This window comes from Coregonus lavaretus (genome assembly GCF_964263955.1).
Source record: "Coregonus lavaretus genome assembly, chromosome: 33".
Lineage (NCBI taxonomy): Eukaryota > Metazoa > Chordata > Actinopteri > Salmoniformes > Salmonidae > Coregonus > Coregonus lavaretus.
Window position 1 is genome coordinate 20127414 of NC_140020.1, and position 19082 is coordinate 20146495.

Here is a 19082-nt window from a genome sequence, read left to right on the forward strand (position 1 = left end):
TTGTATTTTGTTTCAATCAAAGCATGCAGTATATCCTGCATTGTGGCTCTGAGTTTTGGCGAATGGTATATATATATATTCTTTTTTACTATTCAGCTTCAGCTAACCATCCTAAAATCTCATTAGAAAATATATGTTTTTGGTGTAACAGTAATGTTATAGGGCTGCTATGCTATTCGGTTCTGTTATACAAAACACTAATGAATCGTTATGTGATCTTGCAAGACATTGATTCAGCTTTGATCTAACTTTACTAAACGAGCACCATTGTGAAAAGTGATAATCTATTTGTAATAATAATAATAATAATAAGTGATGAGTAGGACTATTAGGCAAAGGCAATAGATCTTGAGTTATTTTAAACGATTGGAGCCCCTTCCTGGTTCTAAAAGGCCAGCGCTAAATAAACTTTGATTTGATTAGCTTGAACACATGGTTACAATATACAGAGGGTTAAACTATCAATTCATATAATTTATTTGCATAGATTTAATCATCAAATCAATTGATCTAGTAGTGAACATAAGTCATTACTATGTAGAATTGAAGAAAATGTGTTTTAAAACAGCCATAAAATCAAGCTTTTGGTGTGGTGTATTCATGCATCTCATACTATAACCTAAATGCATTACTACCTCCAACTTGGCCCAATTCACATTTCCAATTAACCACCCTGACATAGCCTACCCATGCTGACCACGCCGCGTGCGCGAGCGTTGCAAAATAAATGTACACATAAATGTTATTCAATCATTGCACCCACACTGCTCGTGCACATCAACGAGCGTCTGCGTAGCCCAGGCGCTATAATTGAACTTGGTTCTATTTGTGACGCATTACGCGCTTTAAGTCCCGCCTCTCCCATCTCCTCATTGGTTTTAAGAGCCTATACCCACGTGGGTGATTGAAAGACGAGTTGACTCCAGTCCAGTCGGTGGTAATGAACCTTAAAGTTGGTTGCCAACCGCCATGTAAAGTCCAAAGAAGTAGAAAAAGAAGCCTGAAGGAGGAGAGACTACTAGAAACGAACTCGGTTTACCCTTTTATCTGGATTAGTCGGAGTAGAGGACCTTATGCATTTCAGGTAAAATAACAACCCAATGTTTGTATCCCAGGACAAACTAGCTAGCAACAGCAAGCTAAATTGCAATACATGTTTAATGGTTTTCGACCAGTCCCCAAATTAATATAGTTGGTTCTGAGTTCGTTTTGATATTTCAACCTGAGTGTCCTGATCGCGTCTGGCGTGGGTGGACAAAATCAACAAGCGCACGCGGTGTGATCAGCATGTTCGGGCCCTGAGTCTCAATCAATATTCAATATAGGCTAAAGATCCTACAGCAACTTCCAGAGAGGGTCAGGCTCTTGGCCTTTACGGTGGCCACTGGTTTATGGTGTCGCTGTAACCAAGTGGTCACACATCGTTCTGGGTTCCACTGCGCAAGAGCAGGTCGCTGGAATTTTATAAACATCAAGGCAGACAGCATTTATTCTCTCAACGTTCTGACGTTGTCAAACCTCTAATTGGTCTCTGCAGTGCACACATGTAGCCTACAGTTCATCATTCGCCAGAGAATACAGGGAAGAAACCACGATTTACCTACCTCTAGGCTGCTGTAGCCTACATATTTATTTGGTTTGTCGTTATCTTTTTTCATGGAATTTCTGTGGTAATAATTTATTTAGAATTGATCATAATTAGTGTATTTTCAAATTGGAAAAAAGTGAAGGAGCACTGCTCCCTCGCACTCCACATATTATTGCTTGTGAAGTTAAGGCAGCTGGTGGTTAATTAATTGTCGCGCCACTTTCCCACCCCTCGCGAAAAAAATCGCAGCACCCCAACCACCAAACTACTTCCCCCGGCGGTGGAGCTTGGAACTTTTCACAGACTGGTTTAAAAGACAGTACAGTACAGGTTTAGAAACCCTGGTATCTAGGCAAAAATAACACTTGTCAATCCAACTGCTTTTAAATTTGCAGTCTTCCAGACAAATAAAATAAGACTGAGTGAAAACAACTGTTTGCAAGTATTAACAATTTAACTTAAGTTAGGTGAAATATACAAAACATTTTATAATTACATTTACATTAAAAGCAATAAAAGCAAGCGCACACAGTTTCTACTCCAATAAAAGCTGCTCTGCATCCTCAACAGCCTTCTCCATTTCTTCAACTTCCAAGGAGAAATTCTCCCTCTCCTGCACGAGATGCTCCCGAGCCTCCGTGAGATCCTTCATGGTCTTTTGAACTTCCTGGAAATTAACAAACAATTCCCATTTCAAACGAGCTCTAGATAGAACAGACTTACCAGGGGTTGACATTAAGCTCTCAAAGGCACTTGCCCATCGGGTATACACACAGGATTACTTCTGCTTTTATGTCAATCAAACATAATGAACTTACTGTTAGTTGTGCACTTTGTTCTGTTGCCATGTCACCAAATGTCCGCAGTTCACTTAACAGATCTCGGGATACATTCTGCATCATTGGAGATAAAAAAATTACGTATACATCAACAAAAAAATACCTACATACAATTACAAAGCCAGATTCCTGCAAACAAGGACCTCAGTAACATTTGAGTCTAAGGGCATTTTCACACACAGTTTTGAGCTATCGTTCGAATCAGAGTTTGATTATTTGTTACATTGTATGTTTTATTATTTTTTGGTCCGGTTGGTTTCACAATGCCAAATGTCAAACAAACTAAAATCCCTAAACAAAACCACGTGTCCATGCAAGTAATTTGTTTATTGGACAAAAATGCTCATGTTAAATCCATCTATGATTATCATGAAGCTCACTTGTGTGTCCCAATCTTCATATTACTTTCATTTTGGTCTTCAAACAGCATGCTGGAGGAAACATCGCAATAGCCGCTCTAACTACAATGTGAATAGGCTATATTCAGTAGCCTATATCCCCGGCACAGCCCCCCCGTCTCCCTTAATCTGCATTGGATGCACTCAAAGGCGCTGCTACTAACAAAACATTTCAGAGATATCAAGTTATGACGCTGCGTGCATTTCATCATGCTCGCAGTCAAACAACCAATAATACTGCACGACTGGTTCTTTTCCTATGTTTGGTCCGAACTGTGTTCTCACCTGCAGCGAACAGCCCCACAGTACGAATTGAATTGGACCACCCTTTTTGAGTGAACCACGGTGCGTTGTTTAGTGCGCTCCAGAGTGCGGATAGTGTTCACACCAGTCCAAACTAACCGAACTAAGGGGGGTAAACGCAGCAGAAAAACTGCACCAAACTAATTTGGTGTTAAAGCCCCCTAAGTAATAAGACTGTTAAACAATATTGAAAAAACGAGTGAAAGTCCTTACCACCACCTCTCGCTGTTGATCCTCATTTTGCAGTGCAGTTTCTCCAATTCCCTCTCCCAAAACAGAGACCAAAAATGGTTAAAGAAACAATCTTTATAAAGCTAACCAAACTATCCAAATAAACAATTGTAAGTTGTTCATAGCTTTCACCTGAGAACAAATTCCTGTAGTCTTAACACCTTGACTAAACCGGCCCATGCATGCGCTGTCGTTTGCATGTTGATTTTGTCTATCCCCACCAGACGCGTTCATGACACACACATTACAATACCAGCTATGAACCAGCTATATTAATTTGGGGACAGGTCAAAACACACATGAAACATTCATGGACATTTAGCTAACTTGCTGTTGCTAGATAATTTGTCCTGGGAGATAAACACTGGATTGTTATTTTACCTGAAATGCATATGGTCCTTTTTTTTGTAGAATTTGAACCCATACAAAATTGTTTGTTTTCTACTCCCGACAATTAATCCAAAGATAAAAAGGGAAACTTAATTTGTTTTCTTTGATTAATATCACCTTGTTAATATTTCAAATCACCCAGGTGGGTTAGTATGCTCGTGAAAACCAATGAGTAGATGTAGAGGCGGGACTTGCATGTCGTCAACCGTCTCAAATAGAACCAAGTTCAATTTTAACACCTGGCTACGAACGTAACGTGGCCGGTCTAGTCAGGATGTAATGATTACCTGGATCAATATTTCCAGCGACTAGTAGCGCATGGCAGTCCTTCAGATGTTTCTGGATGTCTGCATTGGTTCCCTGGAGGTCACTGTATTGTTGCTCCAGCTGGGCAACTTTTTGCTGCAAAATGAAATGAAATGACTGCACTAGTTCTCTCTTCTGTTCAGGGCTAACATTGAACTCTTCTCAAGACGTTCCATTCAACAGCCCATAGAGAGAACCTAGTGCAGTGTTATGCTCACATATGTTTGGAAAGGAGTGAATCATCCCTTTAACGAACTTACCTGTGTTTCTGTAATTTTTTTCTGCAGTTCCTCATTGGCTTCCCCTAAAAGTTTATTCTGGCCCTTCAGTTCTGACTGCTGCTGTCCATGTCTGGTGGAAGCCCTATCAAAAGACAGAATGCTATGATCATTTTTTATTAGCAAATGTATTTCTCCCAACTTTTTAAAATGGGAAAGAGAAATCTTACCCTTTATGCATTTTGGCTACAAAATGATTTCTGGAAAAAAGAGGAGAAAGGTAGTTGGTCTTAAAATGCCCATACACTTAGATAGCCTTAGTTATCTCTCCTTTGTTAAATGAAAGTTACCTTGGTACGTTCTTATTGTGAGGCTTAGAAATAGCTGGAACGAAATTGAAGTCTGACGGTATGGATGTCTCTTTGAATTCGTATTTATTGGCCGCTCTCTTCATTTCTGCAGCACTGCCATCAGGTCACACACCTGCTAAATTGCATATAAATAGAAGAAAGGTCAAATGAAGGCGATCCAGATTCTTGCTAGTTACAATTCTGCCGAATGACAAGATAAACACAGAAAACACTGCTATTTGAAAGGGGGCTTGAGGTGGAACTGAGGTGTAGGAAACTAATAACTTCAACTTACTCTGTCCGCATTTAGTAATTTTCTATGCCATCATAACGATACTGTGTTACAATAATTTATTTGTATTTTTTATAAATATACTGAACAAAAATATAAAACGCAACATGCAACAATTTACACGATTTTACAGGGTTACAGTTCATATAAGGAAATCAGTCAATTGAAATAAATTCATTAGGCCCTAATCTATGGATTTCACATGACTGGGAATACAGATATGCATCTGTTGGTCACAGATACCTTAAAAACCAGTCAGTATCTGGTGTGACCACCATTTGCCTCATGCAGAGCGACATATCTCCTTCCCATAGAGTTGATCAGGCTGTTGATTGTGGCCTGTGGAATGTTGTCCCACTCCTCTTCAATGGCTGTGCTAAGTTGCTGGATATTGGAACTGGAACATGCTGTTGTACACATAGATCCAGAGCATCCCAAACATGCTCAATGGGTGACATGTCTGGTGAGTATGCAGGCCATGTACAGATCCTTGAGACATGGGGCTGTGCATTATCATGCTGAAACATGAGGTGATGGCGACAGATGAATGGCACAACAATGGGCCTCAGCATCACGTCACGGTATCGCTGTACATTCAAATTGCTGTCAATAAAATGCAATTGTTTGTTTTCCGTAGCTTATGCCTGCCCATACCATAACCCCACCGCCTCCATGGGAAACCGCTCACCCACACGACGCCAAACACGTGGTCTGTGGTTGTGAGATGGCTTATGGTAGAGAGATGAACATTCAATTATCTCACAACAGTTCTGGTGGACATTCCTGCAGTCAGCTTACCAATTGCACGCTCTCTCAAAACTTGAGACAAAAGTGGCCTTTTATTGTCCCCAACAGAAGGTGCACCTGTGTAATAATCATGCTGTTTAATCAGCTTTCTTGATATGCGATACCTGTCAGGTGGATGGGGGATTATCGAAAGCAAAAAGGAGAAACACTCAGTGACAGGGATGTAAACAAATTTGTGCACAAAAGGTGAGAGAAATAAGCTTTTGTGGGTGTGGAACATTTCTGCGATATTTTATTTCAGCTCATGAAACATGGGACCAACACTTAACATGTTGCGTTTATTTTTGTTAAGTATATATTGATAGTCCTAACGTTAGGTATATGTTATCTAGCTGCTACACAACTAAATAAGCTCGCTAACGTTAGTGACTCATTTCTTTGAGTATCTTGGCTACAGCTCCGGAATTGTTAGCTAGCAAGCTAGCTTTCTTCACGATGGAGTGGAGTTTGCCCGCTAAATTAGCTAACGTTAGCTAACTATCATCATCAGCAGCAGCAGGGAGTAGTTCGGTAGCTAACTCTCATTTACACCTCCACACCCACAGAATAAAACAATACTTAATAGGTAATTATTCTGACAGCCAATTAGCTAGCTAACTTGGCAATAAAACAACGCATCCTTACCGTATATTTTACTCAATGATAAAACCATTGAAAAGCGCTCGAAGATTTGAAAATTGTAGGAACGTCATTTCCGTACCACTTGCTTTCAACACAGGAAATTACTTATTCTTCTTCTTCAGTGGGGTTTATCGGCGATTGGCATCCAACGTTATGGTGCGTTACCGCCACCTACCGTATTGGAGTGTGGGCCAGAGACAGGGATAAACTAAAATCCTACCTGCCAACCCCGTTTCTCTTAAAAAAGATAACAACATATTTGAGACTATATCTAATGACGCTCTACTCTATATACTCTTTAAATTAATTTCCTGTATCTGCTTCTCCCTCATACTAAATCTCATCCTCTCTCTTTCCCTCTGATCCTGCCCACACTGTAGCAATACATGCTCCACAGTCTCTATTTCCTGACAATAATCACACTTTCCTCATGGATGCTTTCCTATCACGTTTAATTTCTTATTCAACGGGCTGTGTCCCACCCTTAATCTTGTAAAAATAGCCTCCTCTCTTCTGTCCCTTCCTGCCATCCTCCCCTCCCCGACTTTCCTCTGTACTTGAAATAAATGCCTTCTCTTATTATTTATATTCTACTGCTCCTGCCATCTCTGCACCATCACTATATATATCAGTCTTTTTGCCTCTGCCTTGCTCATTGACACTTCAACATCAACATCAACATCCCCACTACTAAGTGCTTGTTTAGCCTGTTCATCTACCGCCTCGTTCCCCTCCATCCACAGGAAATTACGTCAGCACACTAGTTATTTGTTTACCTTACCACAATATTCCGAAAGAGAGCGCATTTTAACATAAAATAATCTTGCTTCTCAGATTAAAATGATCCCCCTTTAAAATCAAATCAAATTGTATTCGACTCATATAGATTACAGCAGGTATAAAAGGTGCAGCAAAATGAGTATGTGCTAGCCATGCAGTACATTAATCAAAATCAATATTAACAATAAAAGAGTCAAGTCAAAAATAACAAGTAATAGAAAAGGTAGTATGCATGGACTGTATTTACACTGTATTTACAAATATAGAGTGGGTAGTGGCTTGGTCAGGCAGTAGAGTAAATAGTATATAATATAACAGCACCGTTGACTGTGTGTGAGAGAGAGTTCTGAGTGAGTGTGTGAGTTTAGGGTTTTTTGTGTGTTTGTGTGTAAATTTGTGTGTAAGGGTTGGATGTGTGGGTAGTTAGTGCAAATAATCTCTAAGGTGCAGGTCTGTGCAGGGAGACAGCTAGAGTTAGCTGTTCAGCATTCTGATGGCCTGGTGGTATAAGCTGTCTCGGAGCCTGTTGGATCGAGACCTGATGCTCTGATACAGCTTGCCAAAAGGTAACAGAGTGAACAGTCTGTGGCTTGGGTGACTGGAGTCCTTGACGATATTTTGTGCCTTCCTCAGACATCGCCTGGTGTAGATGTCCTGGAGGGCAGGGAGCTCACCCCCAGTGATGTATTGGGCCGCCCGCACCAACCTCTAGAGCCTTCCGGTTGAGGCCGGAGCAGTTGCCATACCAAGTGGTGAGGCAGCCAGTCAAGATGCTCTTGATAGTGCAGCTGTATAACTTTTTGAGGATCTGAGGGCACCTGCCAAATCTTTTCAGCCTCCTGAGGGGGAAGAGGCATTGTCGTGCCCTCTTCATGACTGTGTTTTTGTGTTTGGACCATGATAGATTCTTAGTGAGGTGGACACCGAGGAACTTGAAGCTCTCGACCCGCTCCACTACAGCCCTCTCAATGTGAATGTGGGCGTGCTTGGCCCTCCGTTCCCTGTAGTCTACGATCAGCTTCTTTGTCTTATTGACGTTGAGGAAGAGGTTGTTGTCCTGGCACCACACTGCCAGGTCTCTGACCTCCTCTCTATAGACAGTCTCATCGTCGTCGTACCAGGCGGTGATGCAGCCGGTCAAGATGCTCTCGATTGTGCAGCTGTAGAACTTCTTGAGGATCTGAGGGCCCGTGCCAAATTTCTTCAGTCGTGTTGAGGGTTAGCATGGCAGAGGTGTAGTTGCCTACCCTCACCACCTTGGGTCTGCCTGTCAGTTGTTCAGATTTGATCCCTTCCAACTTGCGTTTTTGGATCAAACAAATGAACAGAATACCCAACTTCAAAATTATCAACATTTTTGTTGTTGCCTTTGTGTTTCGTTTACACATAAACTGGGAACAGAATCAATGGAATAATGGAATAAAAAAACTGGTCCTGGCCCTGACGATATAAATTGTTTAGGAGTAAGTAGGGCGAAAATCCAGTCCAGCGTGTTTACACGTTTATACTTATTTACAGCTTTTTCTGTAAAAGGAGGAAGATTTATTGACGTCCAGGGGGTGGCAGTATAACGTTTATATCCACACAACCCAGACAGTTTAAAGAAGGTTATCCAACTGCGCATGTTCAAGAGAGGGCGGTTAAATTCAAAACCAACAACTGCTTTGACGCTTTATAGCTGGCATCTTAAAATTGGACGTGAACAACTATAGTAGCTACACGGTACAGTAGGTTTGTGGTAAATTAACAATGTAATATGTTTTCTACGTTTTAACATGAATGTGTTCAACTTAACAAGCTGGCTAAGTTAATTATCTAACATTACCGATTGACTTGCGACACATCTAACGTTAACTATTCTTGCTAACGTTAGCTAGCTAAGTATTTTAATTGTCATTCATTCAGTGTATTAGGAAACGTGGCTAGTTAAGTCGATTTTTGTATTTATCCTTCACACATCGAGTGCTCTTATCAATGTGAACGACGATTACTAACTAGCCAGTTAACGTGTTTCTGTCAATGTATTTGTTTCATAACTGACGGCGAAGATGGAGCCGCCTGATGCTGCTTCAAGGATGGAGTGAGTGACATGTTTGTTGATGGCCTCATTGTAGTTCACTAACTTTCCAATTTTATTAATCCAGGAAATTAACCCAGGAAATGCTTTGAAATTATCGCTGGCCATGACCCCACTCTCCGAGGGTGTCTTAGGGGGAGTGGGATATGCAAAAGATAAAATAATATCCCAATTCACACGTGTATAATACACACTTGTACATGTGTGAAATAGGACAAATGTAAGCACCCACCTAATTATTATTGTTACGTTTCTCCATGTGTATTTCAAGTATAGCGTTAATATTACTAGGTACGTTAACTGCTTGGGTTTGTTTTCTAAATTGCAGCAGTGATCATGTTGGATCCTCCAAACGGCGTATTTCTTCGGTTAGTACAGCAGTTACTCATAAAACTATTTAGTTAGCGGGTGTTTTGTCTACCATTTCAACAGAACGTCTCCTGAAGTAATATTTTATCTACATCTAATCAGATCCTGAAAGTTCCACGGACATCTATCAAATTCACTGGCCCAGAGCTAGAGGAGAGTCGGGTAAAGACTAAATAGATAGCAGTTGGGGAACTTCTGAATGTCTCTGACATGTCACTTGACTGAAAATGTATTGTTGTCTTCACAAGGTGGAGGTTGTCAAGCCAGTAGAGAAGAGGATCTCCAGAAGAGTCAGTTTCGCCACTTCCAATGATGTTCTACTGTTTTCAAAGTAAAACATTTTTGCTGTGCCACATTTTGAATTTAAACTACAATACCACGAAAATAACAAACTCTTATAAACAATGTTATTACCTTTGATTATCAGAGATGTGAAGAATGTCTCCCCTGTCCGGAGTCCTCTACAAAACCTCACAACTAGTAAGTAAGCCTACTGTATGCTTGAGACATTTTGCATGTATTTTCTTCTCAATGTAGAGCATATGATGCTTCACATTACTGCTTATTTAAGTGAGGCGACTGTCACAAATGTCTTTGTGTTTCACATTGGCTGAACTGTTTTATGTGACTTGTTTTGCTATTGCTAAAGAGTGAAAATGTGACAATAGAAACTCTGTTACAGTGAGTGCGATTGGGTTTTTTACTTTCATTTTATCCAACCTTTCAATAATGTCCATGTTTTTTAATGTAATGTATTTACAACTGACATGCAATTTGATTTAACAGCGGCAGAAAACATGATCATTCATACGGGTTCCATTGATGGGGCTCAACCAATCACAGGTAGGCCTAAAATCTAGTTATCAAGTAGATTTTCTGTGTGCGTTCTCAGGTAGGTGCTGTATAATGCACCCAGTGACCACCAAGATGCCTTTAACTGTTATGCACCTTCATTTGTAAATGTAGGCATGGAAACCTTGTTGAATGCTCCCCTCCATGTTTCACAACAAAGAAATAAGGTAAGCTATGACTGAGAAATGTGATTATTCTTTAAATTAGTCTTTCAATTGGTGTAACTACATTCATCCAATGTTTATATAGGTACTTAGACATTCATAACAATACAATTATAATATGAATAGTATTTTAACTATTGCCAAAAACCTAGGTACATTGACAATTTTTTCATTGACCTTACCAGTGCACTTCTTACTGTGTTAATCAATGCTGCTGTGGACTTTGTCATTCATGAGACGCTAAAGTAATTGTTTCTCCTAATAGGAAAATGTCATGTTCAACCAGGATGATTATGGGGAGAAAACAATGATGTTCACAGGAGAGGACACAGCATTTATGGATATGACTCACAGTCACACAATACTCATCGCCAATGATTCAGAATCATCAGTTGTTCTGCCACATGAAAGCAATGTGACTACACCTACCTGTGGAAACATGGATTTTACTTTTTCAGTGAAGAAAAGTAAAACTGGGTGTTTTCAGGACTCAACAGAGAATTCTGCCCTCTTTAAAAACCCTTCCACCTCAGACAGAGGTATAGATCCAGAGTTTGAAAATTTCCTTGCCAGTATAACAAAGTCAAGTGGCTCCATGGGTAATCCAATAACTCCCAAATCCTCAACTACTGTGGCATTCCACAGAGCTGCATCCCCTCCAGAAAAAACGGACAACAGACGTTTCCTTGCTGCGCTCAATGCGCGCAGGTCAGGAGTTGATAAAGAGAATCAGGTTCCAGCTTTGTCGACAACACGGAGAGACTGTACAGTGGGCTCAATTATCCCTCAAAGGCAAGGGCCTCAGTTCATGAATATGTCTACGATGCAAACTGAACAAGATCATATGGATCTGACAAAAAGCCATACAACTTTGATAGATGGCAAAGGAGTTTTTCAGTGTGTGCAAACTGTAAGCTCTGAAGAGCAACGGCTTAGAGGAAGCACTTTCAGCCAGGTATCTGTCTCTACTGATCCAGATGAAATGGAGTTGACCAGGAGCCAAACTGTTGCCATTGACTCCAAAGCCATTGGGATGATTGGCCCTAATCCCTCTCTGAAAAAAGAAAGGAGAAGTGTGGCCTTCACATCAGATCCCAATATAACCCAGATCTTCTCAGGTGATGACCATGGTATGGAGATAACTGCAGCTCTCAATGTTCCTCTCCGGGAGAATGTGTGTGCTCCGACCAAGAAAGGTGAATCATCACCCTGGATGTTTCCCCCGGAAAACAGAATCTCCTCCTTTCAGTCAAATCAACAGACCTTTCATAGCACCTCCTACCCATACTCTGATGACATGGAGATGACAAGATGTCAAACCGTTGCCATTGATTCCAAAAGTGTAGGCCTAATGGAAATTCCCTTACTAGGGAATACAAGGAAAAGTTTGTCCTGCATGCCATCTTCTCAGAGAGGTGTGTTTTTGTCAGACTGTAATGGTATGGATCTGACAGAGGCCCTCACTGGAAATATTGTGTCAAACAGCCATACAGCAATTAATGAGCCACTACAGCGCTTGTTCCCCACACCAGAGATGTCCCTTCACTCTGATCGGAGTACCAACATGGAGATGACTTCAGGACAGAGACGTAATAAAGAATGGGAACCTGCATCCTCTGATCCTAATGACATGGAAATCACAAAAAGCCTAACTGCTGTAATTGATTCCAAATATTGTGTGATGGAGAAGCCTTCTCTTTGCAAATCCAAGACCAAGTTTGACCTTGGTCTATCCTATGTGCCACCATCTATGGAATGTGGCAATTTCTCAGACGATGCTAACAGTGTGGAGAGGGCGCTGGATCAGGTAAAAGGCAGCGCGATCAGTGTTTCCGTAGCCATATCGGATCCTGATGACATGGAAATAACTAGAAGTCAAACTGTTGCCATCGACACCAAAAGCCTCAATGTTGTCAATCACATGCAAAACACTACAAGGAAAAGTATATCCTTCGTGTCAGCTTCCAACAGACCAAGTCGTATATCAGAGGATGACTGTGGTATGGACATGACCAAATCTCTCACTGTGTCTATAGATCATAGAAATGATCTGAATGTGACAGATGAGACCACTGGCAGATTGCTCCCCATAACAAAACACCAAAAGGAAACATTTGAGAAGAGCCTGATTAGAGCAGAAATTAGTACAGATGACATGGAAATCACAAGGAGCCAAACTGGGGTCATTGACACCAGAGGTTTTGGTGTCGCAACTCCTTCACTCCAAGGTGGAAGAGGAAGATTTGTCAGCTTTTTGGATTCAAATAAAACACTTATTGGGGAAGACGACAATTGTATGGAGATGACTCAAGCTCTCACTGCACAGATATTAGCAAATGTGTCACATTCTGCCCATGGGGATGAGACCTTGGCTAGGACGTCCACAATCTCAAAGACACATTTCACTGGAGAAAAGGGCAATCATTTTGTGGGAGTGGGTCACAAAACCGATCAACATCGGTCATCGGATTCAGATGATATGGATATGACGAGAAGTCAGACCGCTGTAATTGAGTCTGAAAACATTAAGATGGGGAATCGTGACCCTTTCAGAGCAAGGCAATGTTTATCCAGTGTGAGTAAGACCCTGCAGATGGTTCCTCACTCAGAGCAGAGTGCACATGGTGAGATTATGTTTCAGTTAGGTGTTGAAAGCCTCTGCAGTAGAAAGGCACCTAGATCTTCTGACTCTGATGAAATGGAACTGACAAGGAGCCAGACTGTTGCAATTGAATCCAAAGTTATTAACATGACGTTTTCCCCCGAAACAAAAGCTCCATTAGGGAATGTGACAAAGGTGTCAATTAATCAGGCAAGTGATATGGAAGTGAAAAGAGTAGTAGAAGCGACACGTTGTAGAAATAATCCTGTAGCTGTACCCTCTAACCTCGAGGAGAAGAAAATGGCCAGAGACGAAACTGAAATGTTTTCTGAGGATCATGAAATGGAGATGACCAAGGCTGTCACAACGCAAATTGAACAACATGCACCTACCAATGTGAAAGATGTGAAGGGCACTTCATCCACCACAAATGCAATTTCCTTGTGTCTACCTGAGGGTCATCCTAGAGAAATCCCCACTAACCTTACAGAACACTTTGACCTAAAGGGATTGGCAGACAGAAAGGATCCTGATCTGAAAGATGAAGACTGCTCCTTTATTCCTAACAAACCAGAAAGCTCTCCCATTGCCTCTTCAGTCTCAAAAGAAGATGATAACGTACTTTCCAAGAATGCTAAGACCAGGCGAATGAGTTTGGCAGATCTGCAGTTGAAACTTAATCATATGAGCCGCATGATAAATGAATCCACTGAAGTGATGGGTAGCTGCACTGCACCTTTATCTCACCTGGCGAGGACCTCCGACAAACACGGTGTAGAGACAGAATCCTTAACAGCTGTAGACTACGGGTCTAAAACCATGGGATTAATGACTGAGAAACCAGCAAGCGTTGAATTGGAGGACCATATTCACAATGACAAACCTAAAATGACTGCTCCTTTGAAATTGAGGAGTAAATGCCTTGCATCACGACTGTCATTTGGTGGTTTCCTGCCCAAACTCCCACAAATGGCTAAACCCTCTGAATCAAACCAGACTGAGTCCAATAGCGTGACAGATTTTGCGAAACTTCTGAAGAAGAATAGCTTGGGTGGCACTCATGAACTGAGGAGCAACATCTTGATGGACAACATTGATGATGAAGTGCTTCCAGACATTAGCAGTGAAGAGGACTTATCAGAAACTGTGGACACAAAGTCTCCTCAGAGGGTCGACGTCAAGGAAAATATTTTCCAAGGCAAGGTGATTGAGGATGTTGTGGAGCATGAGGTCTTTAAAGAGCCAGTCCTAACTGTTACCCAATGTCAGAAGAGATCCCTGCCAGAAGAGGGCCATGAAGACTCCATGGACGAGGTAAAGAGGAGTAAGCCATCAACAGAAAACATCAGAGAAATGGTAAATGCTCAGTTCTTTTCATTTAATCAGTTAACATTGATTTTGTTAAATGTAATCAATACGATTTAATAGATTTGTCTGTTTTCACATTTTATCTTGACAGATGCCACCTACACAGGTAGTTCAGTGGGACAGTAACTGTACAGGAGCTGCAGCTGATGGCTCCAGCAGCAACTCCAACCTCCGATGTGAGGGCACATTTGAGTCGTCAAGTGAGTTATGAGGAGCTTTTACTGCTCATTTCTGCTGTCTCACTCAAACATTCGTTATCCCCTTGTCTGTCTTAATCCCTTTTCAAGTGCATAGTCTAGGTTAGGTAGGCAATACTAACTTCATGCCATTTTCCAGCTTACAGACAAAGCCAATTCGAGTCCCAGCTTGAGGACACCGGGGACTACACATTTGATGTACGGAAGGTATGTCAACAACTCCCTTTTACATTTACTTTTCCTGTTAACATTTCCGCTATACTGTGTTTTCACTGCTCTTTCACATTTAATTTCAGAAACTCCAAGAAGGCACCGTTACAGTGGCAGAGTTCCTGAAACTCTTCAGCATCGACTTTGTCATCCATAAACCTCGACAGAGTATTCTGCCTGCGAGAGTAAATCTTGAACCTTTGTCTTTAGAATTGTATTTTGCACAAAACAAATGTACTAATCACTTTTGAGGAATTATTACAAAGGATAATAGGTACTAAATACAGATTTTCCACTCCTTATAGATTGTGTCAGATCTGGATCGCAAAACAGAGGACTTGTTAATCGAGAAGCATATCAACCGTCCCAAACAGAGGGTGTATGAGACAGACTGCCAGATACTCACAGAAATGGTGGAGGGGTATGTTTAATTATACATGTCATTGCCAACTCATTCTCACGCTTTACATAGCATTTTATTTCATGTAGCATGTTCATCCCTTTGGTGTACTTTCTGATTTCAGGTTGAAAGCACATCTGAGAGACCAAGACAATCTTCTGAAAAATGTTAATGGAACACTTTGGGAGGCGGTGAAGGGCTTTTCAGATGAAGAGGTATTTAACTTTCTGCCTGTCTCCCTGTCTTTTATTTTCTTTGGATATTTGTTGATTTTCCTCTTGCTATTTCTAGTCAAAGTTTGATGCAGAAATGATCCATTTGGACAACCCATCTTGATGTTGTGGCTTATTTTCCCTAGTTGCTTCTTTTTGGTGCCAAGTTGAAAGAGAGGATGACATTCTTCAGAAAGAGAAGCAAAGTCCGATCTCATGAAATGAAAGCCGTTTTGTACTCCAACCTTGTGCACACAACTCGGGTAAGACCCTTGATGAGAACGAGAATCCCTTCACTATGTTGCTAGTAACCTTTGACTGAAAAAGACATATGCTTACCACATTTGTGTGTGTAACTCGCCTAATAAACTGTTTCATTGATGTCCCATTACATCTTCACAGGAGGCACAACATAACTTGAGAGGAAATATTGAGAAGACAGATCAATGTCTGAAAGACCTTGATGAATGTCTACATGACTTGGAAGCTGGTATATTGGATTTTTGTTAATCTCCTTTAGACCCTTTAGTATTCTCTATTGTAATTCAATTTGAACCAAGGGACCTAATATTATTTTTCACAATGCATGCTTGTCATCCTCTTAAGATAATTGGGTTATTGGAGGTGGGAATCGATTAAGAATTTTCAGAGGTTTTGTCATGCTTCTTTTGTCTTCTGTTTGCCACAGAACTTGCAGCTGTGGAGGGCACCGGGGTAGAGGACAGTGAGCTGACCTTGAAAGCAAGGCAGAAAGGTAACATATGACGCCACAATCTTCTGTTTCTTTTTGGTTCACTTTTTTATTTATTAATCAATGGTGTGCTTGCTATTTGACATGTTAATGTTGAATTATGTTCTATCAGGGTTGGAGACTGTCAACAAAGCAATTGCTGAAGGTGAAAGGTAAGTCTACATTGCTTGACTCATAATTTAGTGCAAATAAATTGGATTTAGTCCATTTCAGTTTTTCTTTGTCGTCGCCAGAGCTACGGTCTCTATAGAGATTTTAATTTGTATGACTTTACTCACTTCCGCTGGATGTGCAGAGAAATGGAAACCATTTGGTTTTTCTCCACAGGCAAATGTGTGAATTGAAACTACAGAAGATAAACTCTGTGGACAAAGTGGACAGACTCCGAAAGGAAACTCTGGAACTTGAGAACCACATTGCCATGCTGGATAGGTCAGTTTCTCATTTTCCAGACAGGGATACATTTTTCCCCCCCCTGCATATACGCCTACCATTCCATTCAACTTTGAATTTCAATTTTTGCCTCTTTTGGTTTCAGAGTGAATGAATGGAAGTTTGGGCAGAAAGATGACAGGAAGAGCATCTACAGCTTTCTCTATGAGTCCTTGCTGTTGGAGGTGCAGTTTGAGAAACCTAACGGTAAGATGTAGTGATTATATATTTTCTTTGATAGTATAACTTTCCTTGCACCCAAGGTGCTAGTATGTTTATAGTAGTTTTGCTCTGCAGTTTCTTTCAAAGGGTTGCATTAAGACAAGTGATTTTCTTTAAGATCAATGATTTTCAATGCTTTGCTCTCTTATTTAGGAGGAGAGGTCTGTGAACAGACTGAGCGTAACATCATGGACATCACATTTCAACGTCAAATGGATGGTGGGGAGAAATTAAGCTCTGACACTTTAATGTAGAATCTTTTCTTGGTTCTCGCCACACACAGGACTCTTGCCAACTCACCTTTCTTTCTTACAGATGAAAAGTCACAGTGCTACTCTCGGCTTGTACACAATCTGCTATGCCAGTACATTGGCAGTGAAACCACTTGGTTCAAGAAGTACCCCACCAGTCGATACATTCCCAAGGTAAGTGTGAGGCTTGGTTAAATGGGTATTAAAGGACGATCCACACGACGTGAAGTCCAGAAAAAGGGTTGGTGTTTTAAATGTATCTCCTAGAATCACATTGCATGTTCAGCGGTTCAGTTTTGGCTAAATAATATCTGTCTGTTTCTCGCTCTCCAGCTGCTGCACGATGTGGGTCTGGTGGTAAGCCGCTGTCGCCTCCTGGGAGAAGAGATCCACCTGATGAAGAAGTGGGGCGCTCTGAGGCTGGACATCCTGGACATCAGCTGTGTGGACACACAGTAAGATCACACACCATAGAAATACAACTCTTAGACTGGACACATCCCCATCAGACCACCAGAGAATGTTGACTTAAATGGGACTGTCCTTTCTAGGGAATTTAATAGATATAGTTACATATAACAGCTTTCTGAATGCAAAACTACTTATTTTTTGTCCTCTATTTCAGAGTTCGAATCCTGTTCTCCAGTCTCAAGTCATTTGCCAAGTTTGAGATGACTGTAGCTGTTACCTACGCCTACCCCTTCGGTCTCCTTCATGTGCAAAACTTCCGAAATCACATTGGAAACGCAACGTAAGACTTAATGTTTGTCTTCTCACGCACACACCTGTGTTTTGTTTCTAGTCTTATTTGTACATTGTTGCAACAAGGCACCTTTAATAATTCATGTTTATTCTATACAGGAGAGACCAGGTGGAGGACATTGTATCATCAGTAACACCAGCCAAGAACTACTTGACCAAGATTGTCAAGAGGATCCATGAAAGTCTGCTGTGCTGAGACCAGTTCCAGTCAATGGCTGTTGTGGTGCTACATTCCATGTAGTGAATGAAAATATGTATATGTTTGTCAATTCCATTTATTAATAATGTTCAATATCCCATTTTCTTTTGTGTTAATTTGACATGTTTTCTACCATAAGTTTTGATGATTTTTATAATTGTTGTTCATAAGGGATCAATAGTCATGTTTTGTAATAGTTGGCCATTACAAACCATCTTTGATGTATTGCCTCTAGCAAAACTATGGCGAGAATTACAATAACTGAAAAACGCTTGAATACTACATGAACATTTGTCTTTGTTTATTGCCTGAATCATTATTAAAATGTTACAACTTTTACCCATGTTTTCTCCTCTGTATGATAACAATTGTATATATGTTAGACCAGTGTACCCTTGGCTCTTCAGTACTCTCTTTGTGAACAAATGGGGGTTACATATCATATCTGGCCATCATACAAATATGTACATATAATTTCATAGTATGGGAAGTTAACAGGATTTTTTACATCGGGCGGATTTGATTATGCTGCGCTGCGCGGCACCGGGCATAGTTCCGTTATGTAATCGGGTGAAAGCAGGGAGAGAGGCACGCTTTCAAATCGAACAGTACCGGTAATCTGCGCTGCTCAATCATTTTGTCAAGAAGGCAGCATAGTGCTTCGTCTAGAAACATGCATATCTTTTCCATAAAATGAATGTTCTAACTAGTTTTCATTGGGAAGGCAGATAAAGCATTTTTATCAAAAGCAAACCCTTTTGCATGAGAAACCACAGAATCCTAGTAATTACTACACGTTGCTTTATTACGTCACTTTTGTTTTTGAGCCGACTTTGGCGTGTGCTTTGAACGGGGCACCTGTCTCACGCCGGGAGGCAGCCCGGTTCCAAA

At 40.9% G+C, this 19082-nt stretch overlaps 2 protein-coding genes across 3 annotated transcripts; one reads left to right on the plus strand and one right to left on the minus strand.

The window, feature by feature from the left end:
* Positions 1–1599: 1599 nt before the first annotated feature.
* Positions 1600–6418, minus strand: LOC311108496 (uncharacterized protein). Of its 2 annotated transcripts, none has more exons than XM_084151127.1 (8): positions 6347–6418; positions 4624–4759; positions 4504–4533; positions 4316–4418; positions 4037–4151; positions 3342–3394; positions 2407–2481; positions 1600–2255 (listed from the first exon to the last, which is right to left on the minus strand). In XM_084151127.1, exons 2-8 carry the CDS (start codon positions 4725–4727, stop codon positions 2124–2126), a joined length of 612 nt encoding a protein of 203 aa, XP_084007253.1. In that variant the 5' UTR covers positions 4728–4759; positions 6347–6418; the 3' UTR covers positions 1600–2123. The 2 variants fall into 2 exon arrangements, with proteins under 2 accessions (XP_084007253.1, XP_084007254.1); XM_084151128.1 differs by having other exon boundaries at positions 2019–2255; positions 4624–4756; positions 6347–6414.
* Positions 6419–8960: 2542 nt separating this feature from the next.
* knl1 (kinetochore scaffold 1) lies at positions 8961–18530 on the plus strand. Its single transcript, XM_084150885.1, has 24 exons — positions 8961–9203; positions 9529–9568; positions 9672–9731; positions 9818–9900; positions 9997–10049; positions 10356–10412; positions 10536–10588; positions 10851–14543; positions 14647–14755; positions 14892–14959; positions 15049–15147; positions 15268–15383; positions 15487–15577; positions 15721–15837; positions 15977–16064; positions 16263–16328; positions 16438–16477; positions 16653–16757; positions 16864–16964; positions 17133–17198; positions 17295–17404; positions 17564–17685; positions 17856–17981; positions 18092–18530. Exons 1-24 carry the CDS (start codon positions 9172–9174, stop codon positions 18186–18188), a joined length of 5592 nt encoding a protein of 1863 aa, XP_084007011.1. The 5' UTR covers positions 8961–9171; the 3' UTR covers positions 18189–18530.
* The last annotated feature ends 552 nt before the right edge of the window (positions 18531–19082 follow it).

Excerpts from the sequence above, each read along its gene's own strand:
- LOC311108496 (XM_084151127.1), bottom strand. The coding sequence starts at position 4,727 with ATGAAGAGAGCGGCCAATAAATACGAATTCAAAGAGACATCCATACCG. Across the intron at positions 4,534-4,623 it reads CACAATAAGAACGTACCAAG|AAATCATTTTGTAGCCAAAA; the intron begins GTAACTTTCATT and ends TCTTTTTTCCAG. Across the intron at positions 2,482-3,341 it reads ATCAACAGCGAGAGGTGGTG|AATGTATCCCGAGATCTGTT; the intron begins GTAAGGACTTTC and ends CCAATGATGCAG.
- knl1 (XM_084150885.1), top strand. The coding sequence starts at position 9,172 with ATGGAGCCGCCTGATGCTGCTTCAAGGATGGA. Across the intron at positions 14,544-14,646 it reads CAGAAAACATCAGAGAAATG|ATGCCACCTACACAGGTAGT; the intron begins GTAAATGCTCAG and ends TTATCTTGACAG. Across the intron at positions 16,065-16,262 it reads TCTACATGACTTGGAAGCTG|AACTTGCAGCTGTGGAGGGC; the intron begins GTATATTGGATT and ends TGTTTGCCACAG.